At 29.0% G+C, this 16,719-nt stretch overlaps 1 protein-coding gene across 5 annotated transcripts in view; it reads right to left on the minus strand.

The window, feature by feature from the left end:
- LOC132921650 (follistatin-A) overlaps nt 1-16,719 on the minus strand; it is a 79,747-nt gene that overhangs the window by 14,769 nt on the left and 48,259 nt on the right. For all 5 annotated transcript variants that reach the window (XM_060984793.1, XM_060984791.1, XM_060984792.1 and 2 more), the window contains exons 3-4: nt 1,422-1,616; nt 70-297 (exon numbers count right to left, since the gene is read on the minus strand). In XM_060984793.1, coding sequence (XP_060840776.1) covers nt 70-297; nt 1,422-1,616 — 423 coding nt within the window. The remainder of the gene's footprint in view (nt 1-69; nt 298-1,421; nt 1,617-16,719) is intronic.

Raw genomic sequence — 16,719 nt, forward strand, 5'->3', positions numbered from 1 at the left:
ATTATTTTTATTACACACAAAAAAAAATACACTGCACGTACCTATATATTTTATTATTGAACTACTTACTCTGACACAGGCCGTGGTAGTCGACTAACAACGATTGGTCTCTGGTGCGACACGATCTCTTTTTCAGTCGGCAGTGTGACTTGTATGAAACGCCATCCGTACCGCACACCGGACCCTTGACAGTAAATCCGTCGCGTTGCTTGCAGTTGGGTGAACAGATGCACTTTGGCGTGCCGGACCGCATAACGCATTTCTTGCCAGGAACACATTCCACGTCCGTGCAAGATCCTGTGCAAAGTACATGCGAAGTTTGTTTTAATTTTAAGTCACGGATTAGTTTACAGTGCATTATTATTTTACAGAATAACGGAACACAAACAATTATTTTCCGACGGTAGATCGTAATTTTAATACAACAGTTATAGATGAGGGAAGTAAATTATTTCTAAATTTTAAGACGAATGAGTTAATGAATATAATATAATATATCACAAAAAAAAAACCGGCAGCTATATTCAGCTTATATAGCCTACCTAACTTTTTTATGTAGCATCATTAGTATTTTATAATCACTAATCAGGGCAGTAAAGTTATTCAATTGTAAAGATAAAATATAATTATACCAAACGAAAAAAAAATATATAATAAATATATATTAATATATTGTAGGTAAACTGTAATATTATATTTTAAAAAAAAATCTCGGTAAATGAATATTTTACATTTTGAAATATAATCGGTCGTTTCTTTATTTTTATTTTATCTTCACAAAAGTGTAATGCTATTACTCGTATAATCTATTAACTTTATATTCTCGACTGTTATACTACGTACAATTTAAGGCCCCACATTATATTATATTTTAACGATTTTAATAAATAATCTATACATATAAGTATGAAAATGGAAATTTTTGTCACACATGTTCTGTGACATTACACATCTGATTATCTTATTTTTTTTTTAATAAAATAGTAAACTGTAGAGCAGGTTTTAACGTTTTAAGCCTATTTTTGGTTCTATAATTTAATGAAAAATCGAGTTATTAATTTGTTAAATAACCAGCAAATACGTAATAAAGATATTTATTTTTCATCTGTATTACCAATTATTAGTTATTACTAGAAATTAGTATTTTAGTGAATAGTTGATGTATTATAACAGTACATAATTTAATAATAATAATAAACACAATATTTAAAACAGATTGAAATGTATAAATTATTGCAGTATAGATACAATATTAATTTAATATATTATATATATTTTTATATTTTTATTTATATATTTATTATATTTAATATGTGTTATATGGATGCTTAAATAATAATAATAATAAAACCATAAAAAATGTATGTATGGTAGGTATTAAACAATTCGGTGGTTAGTTGTAATTTGTAATTATATATTACCTTTGCACTTTGCACATGGCACGCCATCGCCCAAGACGCGCCAGAAAAACAGCGCTCCGGGGTCCAAGTCTGTTGGGCTCCAGGATGTGGAAACGGAACTACCTCCCAACTTGCAGCACTGCTCTTTCGTCAAGCGTTCAGCCAACAAGTCTTTGCACAGACCATTTTTACCCATTGATGCCCAGCACATGCCACCTGCAATAGAAATATAACCTTTTAAAATTAAACCGTCTAACCCTAGGAAATCACCAATTTTTGAAATATTAGACTTTCCGCCGGGACATAACCATACACTCCACAAAATGTTTCGTCATATCAATAATACCCGTTTTTACCTTAAAATCTAACTCTAATAGACGTTTAGTTTTACTGTTTCGTTTAAAATTATAATATTATTATTTATTTTTACTTTCATCGTATTTAATTGTGTATGTTAATGTATAAAATACTGTCATTTAGCGTTATAAATTTAAAAATATATATGTATTATATTATATTATATTATTATATTCATGCATGTATGAGTGTGGATGTACCCGACAGGAGTTCATAACTATATACAAAATATAATACAAATATGAGTAACGAGATTAGTATATTATTTTTGTCAAATAATTAATATCAATTTACTACGTATAGTTGCGACATTTTTATGACAAAATACAAAATACTATGTGCACACGCGATTATTTTCGCGTACTAATAACTTTCAATTGTTATTTTATTATCATAAGATTTCTAATGTGATGCTGTTATTATCAATACAGTTGATATTAATGACGGTTTTTAAATGAGTTTATTTTTATTAATCATATGTTTCGTCTTATTTAAACTGTATTATACTTTTATTCTACTTGTGCGCTGGTTGTGGTTGTGGGTTCCCGAAATTTACATTAGTTTTAAACGACGAATCGTCGTTGTTGAAGTGATCATACGAAATCTAAATAAAAATATACTACACCGCACGACGCTGAATATAGGGATTAGGGACTGATATCATAGAGTATGCGAACGGACAAGCGTTGTATGACAGGTGATAATACCAGTAATTGAACATTTAAGGTTGTACAATTTAAAAAAAATTAGTACTACAACAATGTTTGAAACATCATTATATTTTTTTCAATTTTTTTTTTTTATTTATTTATATATTTAATTGCTTATATTATTTAAAATAGTATAAGAATATTCTTTCTAGTAATTGAACAAATATTTTATTTCTAGTAAGCGGACATAAGTTACAATTACAATTTAAAATAAGGCAATTTTGTCTATTATATACTCGTTATAATATACTCGTATATAGAAAATAATCATGCTCATTGTAACAAATAGAACGAAATGACTATAATATATCTTATAGCATTGGCTTATTACCACTTAAAACTAAACAGTAACCCAAATTTTGATTTAATAAACTAAATTTACTATCAATGTGTAATTCTTATTAATTTGCTTTTTTTAAGACATAGACACATCAAATAATACTCGTATTCAAAACTACATTGGTTATTAAAAATAATGGACAAAATGACATTAAATTTAAAAAAATCATGATAATTGGACTAAACATAAATTGGACCTTGTGTATAGAACCAATATTTTTGTCACCGTTTAGTTACTCAGTGTACATTTGCAATTAAAAACTCCGCGAACCTATGCGATAGGGCGCATCACGGGCAACGTTCGTTCACGTGCCATCGTTTCTGATGCAGGTATACGATAACGTGTCTCGCTGTAGAATTATGGGTATTTTCGCCAGGAAAATGAACCGTTGACAGTTAATAACTTAAAACTGAATTGCAAATGTATCGTTGCTTATTATAACGAATCACAGCTGATTAAATACATAAAACAATATTGTAATTACGCGAATAACCTATCTACTTATGAAAAAACTACATACACAATCAAAAATTTCATTATAATATAACACGGGCAATGAAAATAGACGATTTTAATTTTGATAAAAAATGCTCTGTTCGTTGATACGGCCGGAATATATTCCCAATGCCCACACAGTTTAAGACGTCGAATATTCCTGCACCGTTGCTTACCTGTTTATAAAACCAATGCTATTGAAATCCTGGCAAATAACTGTATATTATTTTTTATTGAATTTGTTTTGTCTATTAATACGCGGTTAACGTATTGTATTTTTATTGTAATTTTTATCGCTTAGACTTATAAGGTATGGGGCGGCAAAAAAAAATAAATAGCACTTGGTTGTGAAAATTCTAAAAATGTCTGAGGAGTTAGCTAACTTATATATAGATGTAAGTAGGTATGCCGCCAGACCGCGAATATCAATATTGTAATTTCAAATGGCGTTAATTGTAGTACTAACTTTCTACTGGTTACATTAATAATATAATATCATATAATATACTTTTATACACGTACACTCTTAGCAATTTTTTAGTGAAATATCCCACTCAACCTCAAGTCTTATAAAAATTAATTACATTTCAACCCTATAGTTTTAAGCTCTTTCTACTTCAGACATGGTCGTTTTCTGCTAAATACGAAAAACATACGATTACCGATCTACGTGCACTGCAGTGATCGTAGAATTTTGACCGCGATCAAACTTATATGATTATACATTTAAAAATATATTAAGTTCGCCGGGACCGTAAGATTTTTCCATAAAAATCAGGTTTCCACACTCAGGTTCCATATTACTCAGATTTTACTGTATTATATGAATTACCGTCACCCGTGTTTGGTTTACGTTATTTGCATGCGCGTAACCACAATATGTTATTACTTATTAGTTATTACTTTATTAATATCGGTCAGTTGTAATTGTAAATTTGTGATGAAAAACGTTGACCACCGCGCCGACTGTTTTTCTTACATTCATCGCGCGGCGATCAAATCTTAATATTCCTTCCTTATAATTGTGGCCCCGACCGACAGAAAATAGAATCTATATATTATTATTTCATACAATTTAGTCTCGAGCGGTCGACCACAATAATTCATTGTCGTCTATACACTATACGTGTTTTTGCCACTTGTTTAGTTTTTTAAACTTTAGTATTCTTAACTTGTTAAGTTCAACTGTTAATAATGTTTGTTGGACAGCGTGTACCAAAAATGTCAGTTTTATACTTTTTTTTTTAAAAATATTTTCAACAAATTCTAGTTAAGGTTGTCGGGATGTTTTGGGAAAGTTTTGAGTAAGTTAAAAATGTACTTTATTAGGTATTTGCAAACTTGAACAGAATACTGTAGAAGCCATCAGTCAACACATAAGCTATAGAAAGCTATTTAATAAATTACGATGGGAGAGACTACGACTCTACAGATGAAAAGTAATGCCAAACAATCTATTATGTTTATAATTCTTCTAATACATTATAGACGCATTATCAATGCAATATAAACTACAAAGTATATGCAGTAAATGCAGCATTACATGTATACAATATTAATAGAAATTTAAGTAATAGATCAATATATATATATATATATATACGTCCATGTAATGTACTGAGTGATCGTTAAACGTTAAACAAATCACCCCTTATAGTTTGTATTACGACTGTGTCAAGATTTTTTTGTATGTACCATAAGACATTTTTCACCGACCAAGTTATAACGGAGAGCGTGATTCCTAACTGCTATAAATGCATATAAGAATCGATTTTTATTGGACTACTATAATATTTAGGTATAGATAGGTACTAGTATAATACGACACAACTGTTATCCACAAAAGTCGTATATTATGTGTATAAATATCTTATGAGAATATTGCAGGCAATTTTTTTGTTTAAGAAGCACAATATTATATTTTGAAACCATACAGGACTAAAAATATTTTATATTATTGGTTCATAATACGTATCACATTTTTTTTCAACATATGATAAAATCCTAGGCTTCGGTGTACAAATTTGAGATCCACTGGATGGTGCACTGACCCTGTACACGTATTATACTGTTAAATGTGTATACTAATAAACTATTAGTATACAATATATTATTAAATAGGTATTGAAACTCGTAAAAAACCGTTTGTACATAATGTTTTAAACAAACAATTAATGAACAATATTATAATATCCGATATGGTCTTATCGATCGCATCGCGGCATTGTCTACGAGTTTATTTAAATATTAGCACAATGCATTTTATGGCAATAATTATTATATTAGCGGGCTGTACCTTTGCGTGTCCAATACACAATATAATATTATATTGTATGATGTTGATGATAACAATACGTCTGTGTGTATTATTCTGCTATTAAACTTTATATTATTATTTATGGTAGAGTAAAGTTTAGTAATTATTGTTAATTTATTTTAAATCGTTTGCATTGTATCAGTTATGCTATCATTTTCAATATTTCTGTTTTATTTAGAAAAAAACTACATAGTATTTTTAGGTACAACTTGTACTGAAATATTTAATATAAAGTAGATATAACACGGATCGCGGTTAAATAATAATAATTAATGATATATTAATCTGACGTAAACACACATTTTGCATTTTATGTTTTTTTAAATTTTTTTTTTTTACTTGTAGTTTGTTGTACAACATTTTTATTGTTTTATTGGTTAAACAAGCCATCACAAAGTTAGGAAATCAGTTTATAGCAACAAAATAAATACGTGTTTGTTTGCCCTCTGTAACAAGCTCTACTCTACGAAAATGCCATTCAAATTTACACAGGTTCGTTGGTAATTATGTTCCACCCTAAACCATAAGCATTAACTCCGCTGTTAAGAAATGAAGATACGATCAATGTAAAAACAAATGATTAATTATATTGAATAATCCTATAAGAAATATATAAATAAAATACGTGTTTTTGTTTTTAATGCATTCAAAAATATATAAAATTATATTAATAAAGATGGCCGTAAGCCTGCAAATATAAGACTGACATTAGTTTTTAAGAGGCAGTTTAAGTTCTCAAATACTACAGCAGGAATATTCGAAAACTGTCTCAGCTTACACACCCATATATGAAGTCGGGAGATAATGCTATATATTACATACCATTGTCGACCTTAATTTACTACCACAAAAAGCAAAGCACTGTAGCACAACCACTGTAAAACAGACTTATAAGCTACACGCTGCAATGACCGGAATTTATAATGTAAATATGTTACATACATTCTACTTAAATAGATCTAACAGTAAAAATATGATATATTGTTGTAGGACAAAAAGGTCGATATATTTACATAGAATTGTGTCTGTTTTTGTTTTTCAAATAATTATTATACAATCTGTAAATATACGTCTTAGCTTCTTTTTGTAATAAGCAAAGCGATGTATGAGTAGTAATTGGTATATTCTTATAAATTATTGAAGGAAGAGTCCATCCAGTGGAAGAACTTCTTGATAATTTTGGCATATTACTACGTGTAGATTTAATTTATAATTATAATACATAATGCAGGTTATATATAGTATATTATATTATATTTTGTTTACGCGTTTGTCCACACATTCATCATTCTTAATATCTACGTAACGATTACAATGTACGTGTACTGTCTACGTCCTACAATATACTTACAATCCACGTGTATTTAATGTAATATGTGAACGTTAAAAAATTACTAAAAAGAAAACATATGGTACTACCATAAGTGTAAAACATGAAACATGACACCGAAACTCACTAATCATTAATCAACTACAATATAATAATAATATCAGGTGATCCATTTAATGTAAGACATTCATTATTTCAAAAACGAAAATAGTGTTTGAATATATTTTTGTTAGATAATTTTAAGTCGTTAAAAACATAATGTTTCTAAAAAAACATATTACATTATTTTTTATTGTTATTATTTCAATTTTGTTTTGCAATTACATACTTTTTTAACTTCTCATTCCAAAACTGAATATGTTTTGGAGTAATTTGAAACACAAAAATCGAATTTTGGACGAGTATAGTTTATATGAGTTACAACTTGTAAGTATTTATACTATTTAGAATACGGTACCTACGCATCAAAATAATAAGTAGTTATAAGGGATATAATATCATGTTGACAAAAAAAGAATATTCAAATCAACGATGTATATTGAAATATTATAAATTTATAACGTAAGAGCTTATCCTATAATGATAATATTATTAATATTAACAATAAAGTACCACAACGAAAGATAACGATACGATACGACATGGCGGTGAGACGGATACGATGATTATGATGCACGATAGTTTACTCTTTCGTAGATCCACAAATATAATATAGAATTATAAATTTATTAAATATTTTAATATTCTGTTTAAATGCAAATTTACTCAAAACGATCCAATATGCATCGGCGCATTGCAAATAACCGGTTGGGGGATAACACACGCGGTCTGGGCGGTATTATATTTTATTCATTCGGATAGTGTTATTATATAAATATATAATAATAATACGTGTGTAAGTAGCGACAGACCTGACGGAAAACATAATGTAAAAATCAGATACCCTGACACGTTCCAATAGTATGCGCCGACGAACACGCCATATGTATACATATATATCATAGGTATATGTATACCTAATGTATACGTTCGTGGTTTGTTTGTACAATGTACGTGAACCCCAAAACTGTTTGACATCGTGTCGTATTATTATATTTTTTTCTTTTCAAAACTTGTAATACAAGTTACAATAATAATGACAATAAAGTGAGATAAAAAATAAATTTAAAACGCGTTCTGCAGAAACAATTATTGCTTGTAACAGAAAACTAGTTCATCCCAAGACCACACAATTATTATACGAATTTATATTAAACACGTGACGTGTGTTATATTTTTTCCATACGCTTAGCTTATAAGTTATGATATACAACATACGATATATGAGTTGTCGTGTAAATTGCCTCAACGAGTGTTTGCTCCAGTCAATTGTTTACTATTTTTAAAATAGAATTAAAAATGTTTTGAAAGTCAAATTACTGATTTTCATCAAAAGTGCGTTCAAATGATAGTGTAGGTACGTGGTGTACGTTTTTGTCAAGTCTTTAGTTTGTTGTAGGTGGAGACGGGAATCCAAGCAGTACCAGTCTAGTAGAGTATAAGCGGATACGAGGATGAATAAAACATAGTGACATCCTGTAAAACTCCATTACGTAGGTATCTGGTATACCTACATAAACATAATAAAATAATAATATTAAACGTAATAAATGTGCCCGGACGCCCGGTTGTTGCACAGTGCGGTATAGATAATAATAAAACTCATTACGCTCGTATTGTATAATATCGTATATAATATTATATAGGTACGTTTGTATTGGCGCCTGGACGATAGGTATACGAATTACAATCGTATTGATATAATAATGATAATACGGTGTTGTGTATAATGAACCGCGGGATGATCGGAAGGGTATCATATTGAGTTTGAAAACTTATTTCATTATAATAACTGTGGCTGTTTTCGCAGTTTATTATATATAACATAATACACAAAAATTATAGTATTTAATTTTGTGTGATTAAATTAATTAGCGGATAGGAATAGTGTTATATCGCATAATGCATGTAAAACAATAATAATCAAATGCTGGACATTTTCATTCTTATAACATAATAATTAATTAGTACATAAATGCACAAGCGACGACAATATTATGATAGTTGACGATATGATATTGTTGCAATAGACTGTGGAATATAATATTGTACTAAATACAAACTCTCAAAACATTATATTTCAAATTTGGTATTGTGCATTGAAATGAAAACAATTCCACTAACAAATCTCTCGAGTGTAGACGTATAGAATCATATTCATTGTATTTCTGAAGAAAATATAAAATAAAACTAATGACTCCAATTCTTTCAAGTTTTGTGTGAAATTTAATATAATCAGTAAAGTTGACTTATTTGAATTTAAGTAAGAACCACACCACAGTAGGTATATATATTCAATAATATTTTGTTAAATGATTTTTGAGTTGGCAATTCAATTTCAACATGCATTATAATATCATTAAATCGAAATGAATTTTATATTATTAGAGCGGTCGCATTTTTTAGTATGCAATATTTTCTGAAAGTATATATTATTATCTTATTGCGTGAAATATATTAGATGTGTTATTTATATAATATATAATTGAGACATTATATGGCACACACTAGACATTTTTGCGCATTAGATAGGTCGATAGATTTTGATGATGAATTCGAATGAATATTATAAAAATTATACTGGGTAAGTAGTATATTATCCTTGTTGAATTGTGTGGTATAGTATTCTTTTACGGTAGTTTATTTTACTAATTCATGATGGAAAAAAATGTGCAATAATTCGTTTCTGCTGTATAATACATACTACATAGATTTCTAATGTCATTGAATAAGGTCACTGTAATGTCTGTGCTAAATTTGAATTCAATGCTAAATCATTGTATATGAATAAACGATTTTACGAATAGAAGAACAGTTTTCATTGGGTAAGTATAAAAAATAATAATATACATTATGGCATATTAAACTGTTTCTATGATTAATACTTTTGAATAACGAAAAAATAACCAAAATTGTTTGAGAAAAATTGTTTATATTTAAATATCCAATTTCTATAAATCTTGAATGCTAATTAAAACTAAAAAAAACCTATATATTTCAAACGTCTATTAAATGCTAGTATTAATACGCTGTGAGAATTTTAAATCAGTATAGTTTTTATTTTCATAATAAAATTACAAAAATATTGATATTTTTTTGGCCAGTTTTAAAACTGGTTTGCGTAAGTATTTCCGATTTACCATTGTTTTTTTGATATTTTTCAGAATATTATTAAAAAAAATTCTGGTAAATTCTTAATTTTGATCCTTCCCCAAATTTATAAAGTTTCTACATCAAATTTGTTACTAGAATGCAGAAAAAACATTAAAAATTATGGGAGATTGGACCAAATTTGCTATGAAATCACACAAAAATAAAAATCCACACATCATTGTAAAATCAATAAATTCTTTATTCCAATCAGGATTTAAAATTGGTCTTTAAAACAAAACATTTCGCAGCGTACACACCTACACTATGGTCGATAAATACCCAAAAATAGATGACATTAGACGTTGTCACCTAAATCATTTATTGAGTATACAATAAACGAAACACGACGTATTGGCAAGTACAGATAGTACCTACATACTTAGGTATGTTTATCGACAAAAAAAACACGAAACACGCTCGATGAGAAATATAGACAACATGAACATAATAACATAATGTAATAGATATATTATAATATATCAAATGTACGTCAAACCACTGTCGTACAACCGAGAAAAAAACGCCGCTTCATAGTTATGTATATAATAGCAATAATAATAACATAATTATTTTTCCATTTTTTCGAGTGACATTGTCTTTGTGATAAATTATATAGTTTTAAAAGCGTTTAAATTATTATTTTTATTGGACCGTGACATGTCTGCAAACAGCATTACTAAAAAATCTGGTCTAAACATCAAACACGAATCGGAGTTGTAGGCGTGCGGTAGACGACATACTCGTACACTCGAATCGATTGTTAGGCGGAATAATAATATATATACTTATTACCTACGTGGCTACGTACATACTCATGTATAGGAACTTTGAACACACCTGTAGTTCTGCGTTCATCTACATCATACATATAATATATAAATACATATCAATGTGCGAGTTCCTAACGGGATGTAATAACATTATAACCGCGGTGTATTATAATAAACACAACGACGACGACGACAGAATCCGTTACCGTGATAATGATCAAGTTCTACATAGGTACCTCGCATACGGCATACCCGTATATAATTGCGTCTTCGTTATCAGGCAAAAACCCTAGTGCACACCAAACGTTGTATCATATTAATTGTATTTTATGGAGGTATTGTATACTATATATACGACATCACTGCAGCGATATATATATATAGATATACCTTAGTATACTTGGCGATTCACCAAGCATGTCCACCGTCCAATTTTTCATTAATTAACATTCATGTAATGCATTTATTCGCGAATTCTGATTTTGGGATTTTTAATTATATTTAAAGACATTCATACTAACCTTATAAGTTATAATAATCTCTTAGATTTTTATACCATTCATAAAAAACGTCTAAAGAATATTTTCGTTAATTAAACGTTAAAACGTGCGATGCACAAACGTCCTACCAAATGTTTACCTGTGGAATTGATAATAAGCGAACAGAAAAGCGGGTAAGCATTTTCTCAGTGAATCACCCCGCAGTACATAATTTATTACATTGCAGGTACGTGTAATTACAGCTGGCAATCAGAGATAATGGTAAACCGTGAGCGCCTTATTACTGTTGTTTTAACGACAATAATATTGGGTATAGTGTTGCGCAGTTACGGCGATGGTATGGAAACTTAAACACGCGTGTACATGAGGAAACGGTGACGGCGTTTTTAATAGACGCCGCGCGTGGCACTTGCGAGGTCACGGCGTGCACCCGCATTGGCTAGGAGGAGAACGGATCGCCGGCCGACATCGGAAAGCACCGAGTTCCATGTTACACGAGTGCAATATATAACTGGGACGAGTGCAGCATCAGTAATTACACTATAAATACAGTAAACACATACACACACAACAAAAGTCTGCCGTTTAGCCGAATAATACATACAGTTTTGCACATTGTTGTACATATATATCGCGTGTTCAGTACACGACGGCGCACGTGACATAGTAACAAAACTGATAATAATAATGTTACCCACCGCACTCGTGCCACTTGCATATTATTGTGCATTTGCACGTAGTAATATAATGCAATATCGCGAGCCAACTGCAAATAATGAGACAAAATCTGACGGAAACGATGTCGTCCACGTGCAGTGCAGCGCGCGAATTTAGGTCAGGCACGCGATCCCTCGCGCAATTTCAACGGGTCCGCTAATGAGTTTGACACAGTTTTTGCACAGCTAACAAACAACAACTGCGACGTATTACTATTATTATCATTATTACTATTATGCACTATGTATAGCTGCATGTACCGCGCACGTGTGAATATCGATTATTATATTATTATTATTATTATCATCGTTGTATAATAGTAGGTAAATATAATATTATATTATAATGTACTCGTATATCGTACATTTCACAAAGAAACCGGCACGTTGGTATTATTCAACGGTACAGAAAATGAGGTTATTGGATTTGTAGTGAAGGGGTGACCGAAATCGCATTTTTGAAGTTATTAATTTCACATCAGTGCATTACGCTATATTCTCTATTCTATCTACAATCTGTACTAAAGGATTTGACTGTTTGAATAACGCATTGAATGAAAAATTTAACATGTTATTTATATTATAACACATAAATACGATTAGCCAAACTACTTTACAGAGTTTATCAAAAAATTAAATACATTTGTCTGTGTGACATTAAATTACCAATGAAGAGTATAAAAACAATTCAAAAAAATGTTTAGCTCTTGTAAATTAATTTTATTCCAATTATTTCAACTGAAACTATTAATTAATTTACTAAACCGTAGAGGACTGCAGTTAAACTAATGACGCACAATTGATAATTTGATGATAAAAATGTTTAGAAAGAATCCATTAAAAATATATAGTTATTACAATTAAAAAAAATAAGAGAATCTTGCTGTTAGTACAATTGCATGCTTAGAAATTTTGAAACTCCGATGAAAAAACTGCCAGTTACAAATAAAGAAACACGCCTTTTTTTCTTTTATAGTTCCATATTATTATCATCAATAATGATTAAAAAAACCACACGTACAATGATAGATATACCATGTTAATAATAAACATCACTATATTATTATTAAGATAATACACAAATTTAATGAATATGTTTTAACTGTTTTTTTTTTATTCTTTTAACTGTCGTCGTTAAAATTTACGAGTTAAGAAAATCCAAAATAGTCGTGAAGTCGTGAACCCGGTATAGCCATAATTTCATAACCTCTTCCCAAATAAGGTTTTAAGTGAGTATAGATTTTCGCGAACCGATAATTACGCCCCCGATAGTTATACTCGATGACCAAAATTGGCCGCTGGTATAATATTATAGTACGTCACAATTATCGTTGTTTATACCTACATACAATAATGTATACATATACATGTAGTATAATATTTGCGAAAGGGTAGGTACATTGAAATTATGTTTAATAATAGAAGGCAGGCGTTCATTCACAGTTAAGTGATAGGCGTATTATAGAAATAGAAATAAAGATTTTTTCATGAACACATAGTGAGAGACATTTACACAGCGTATGTATAATTTAATGGTGTTTTTTAAGCGGTGATAGTGGTTATATAGCTGCAGTGCCCAAGTGTAGTATTTTAAATCGATGATCGCATCGAGAACTTTCCAATGATAAAAATGTATAATGTTAAAAGATACGTGGTGTACTGGTGTCAGAGAATTACATTTCGGCAGAGATTAATACTTGAAGCACGCATAACGTGATATAACGCAAAAATATAAGTAATACATTTATTACACATTACACACTGTCATAAAATATAATATGACTAATAAATTCGTGGTAAATTAAAATAATACTATCTTTGTATTTTTGTATAATAATTTATTGACGAATGAATGATTGCGTACATTTTTACAAAATTATGTCTCATAATTGATACGTTTAGTTGTGTGCATTACGCTCACATGTATGCATTATATAAATGGAGCTTTGAGAGATTATAGAAGGCGTTATGAAGGGTACATTTATTTGTAACTAAAGACACTTTTTATAATAAGAAAAATGTTTCGATTTTCAATTTCAGTATATTTTTTATGTGAAAGTGTTTAATTTGTAGTTAGAGTAGGGAAAGTGGAGTCAAAAATAAAAAATGTGCAGTAATTTTTTTTAATAATTGGGAAAAAAATAATAAATATGGAAAAACAGAAATTTTTACGTAATACCAGTTAAGTTAGTTAGTTATATTTTAAGTTAGGTTAAAAAATCAATTTTCTTATTTTTTTGTAATTTAAAAACGAATAATCATAGATACCTTAACAATTTCACAGATATTTAGGTATATAGTTATTTTGTTGCAATTCGAAAATATTTATGTAAACTTTAACGTGTATTATTATATTTTATATACACAATATCACAGTGATGTTTTCAAAACATTTAGATTAATTTTATGCTTTAAAATTTTGCCTATTTATACACCACGACCTTATTCATACAGTTCTACGGTGCCAGAGTTGACTTAAAAATTAATAACAATTAATATATTATAATATATAAATAACATTGATATGTAATATAATATATCAATATATACAATTTTAATAACTAAATATTAATAACACAATATAAATGTAACGTTTTTGGGAAAATTAATTCAACTAACGTTATCATACTGACTTTAAAATAAATTGCAAACTATATTAGTTGTATAAATGTATCATTAAATAAACTTAGTAATTTTAGGCTAATAGATCGTCTTTGCAGTTAAATTTTTATAAACAATAATTTATTATTGAATTCAAATTTAACACATATCTATATTATAATATATAGTGACTTACTCAATAATGCGATTCATTCAAATCTATTCTTCTCCTTTTTTCTTTTCTTTTCGGGTCCCCGGGAAATTAAGATAGATTGTCAATTTTATGGAGTAGATTTAATATGCACACTGTGGATGAAAAATGAAATTTCTAGCTGTGTTATTATTTTCTTGCTTTCATGAACGTCGTTTCGTGACATTTAAGACTTTTTTTGGCAAACGTGAATGATGGTTTTCGGTCGATTTAGGTAGATTTATTATTTATTTTTTCTGGTTTGAATATTTATGCGGATCCTTGTTGGAAAATCCGCCATTTCATTGTATGAAAATCATCACCTTATAAAGCAGCGTATATTGTTTTATGTTTTACTGACCGGCTGAACCATAACTACCACCACCAGTCATTTTATCTGGGCTATTAATCTCGGACCGGACCTGAACACTACAACAGTCTCACGGTAAATCATAGGAGACGGATAATGAGAAAAAACAAAAAAAACATAATAACCATTTTTTTTTACCGGGCACATTTAGCAGAATACTGCACTGTCGTTCGTTTTTGTGAAAAATGAGAATAAAAAAACACGACTACACACATTGTACCTACTACGAGTCTTATTAATATGACGGCAACACGTATTATATCCATGTTGCATTTAAGTGACATTACTGGCATTAGGAAATGTTGTAGACGGTGGTGGTGGTCTGACTGTTTGAGAACCATGGGTTATCAGTTTATCACATTAATTATTCCATAATACTATACATTTTACACTCAGTAAAAGTATACATTTCCGTACCTATGAATATATTTATATCAATGATTATATATAAAGTGAGATTTTAAATATTTTAAAAATTTTTAATTTATACAGAAGTCTTCTGCGATAATAACACTAAAATAAATTATTAGGCATTTGATTTTAAAAACGGAAAAATCATGGAAAAATAATGTATTGTAAATTGTAATACGAATCGTTGGAAAAAAATCATACATAATATAATATTTAATTTGAAGTTTAGGTACTGGTGTTTAATATACCTACTTAAAATAGGCAACAAACATGTTATAAATAATATGGGAATATTATTATTAAGTAATATACTTTTTAAATAGTTTAACTATTACCAAATACAATATATTGTAGGTTAATTTTTTTTCGAATTATTTTCCCATATTCTTTAATATAACTAATATTATTTAAGTATACTAAACACAGTTATTATGTAAATAGTGATTTGTTTTTAATCTCTATAAACTTATCATCTACCCATATTATGGTAAACTTCATTTAAATTTAAACTAACTTAACTATTTATTTTTGTTTATAATATAAATCGCTCTATAATATTGGGCACTTAAGTGTATCATTAAAAAAAACATATCAGACATTTAAATTTATTTACCAATGCAGAAATGCTGTCATTATTAAATGGTTTTACTCGTTAAATATCATTAAAAATAAAATAACAATTAAAAATGTTTTTATTTCTATACTCAAAATGAAATTGTATGTTTATGCAATGCTACAAATAATTTATCAGAGAACACGTATTACACACAATGACTTTAACGCGTCTATTACACTCTGTGAGTTTACTCTTATTCTTACAATCCGTTAAAATGCAACAGCGGTTTTAGTAAGGGGAAAAAAATAAGAAAATTACAGTAATATAAGTAATATAGTATTAAACATAAATAATAGCTAACAACCAACAATGCGGCCATGAGACGTATACAAGTTTTTTGTTCA

The sequence above is a fragment of the Rhopalosiphum padi genome, chromosome 2 (assembly GCF_020882245.1).
Source record: "Rhopalosiphum padi isolate XX-2018 chromosome 2, ASM2088224v1, whole genome shotgun sequence".
In the NCBI taxonomy this organism is placed as follows: Eukaryota; Metazoa; Arthropoda; class Insecta; order Hemiptera; family Aphididae; genus Rhopalosiphum; species Rhopalosiphum padi.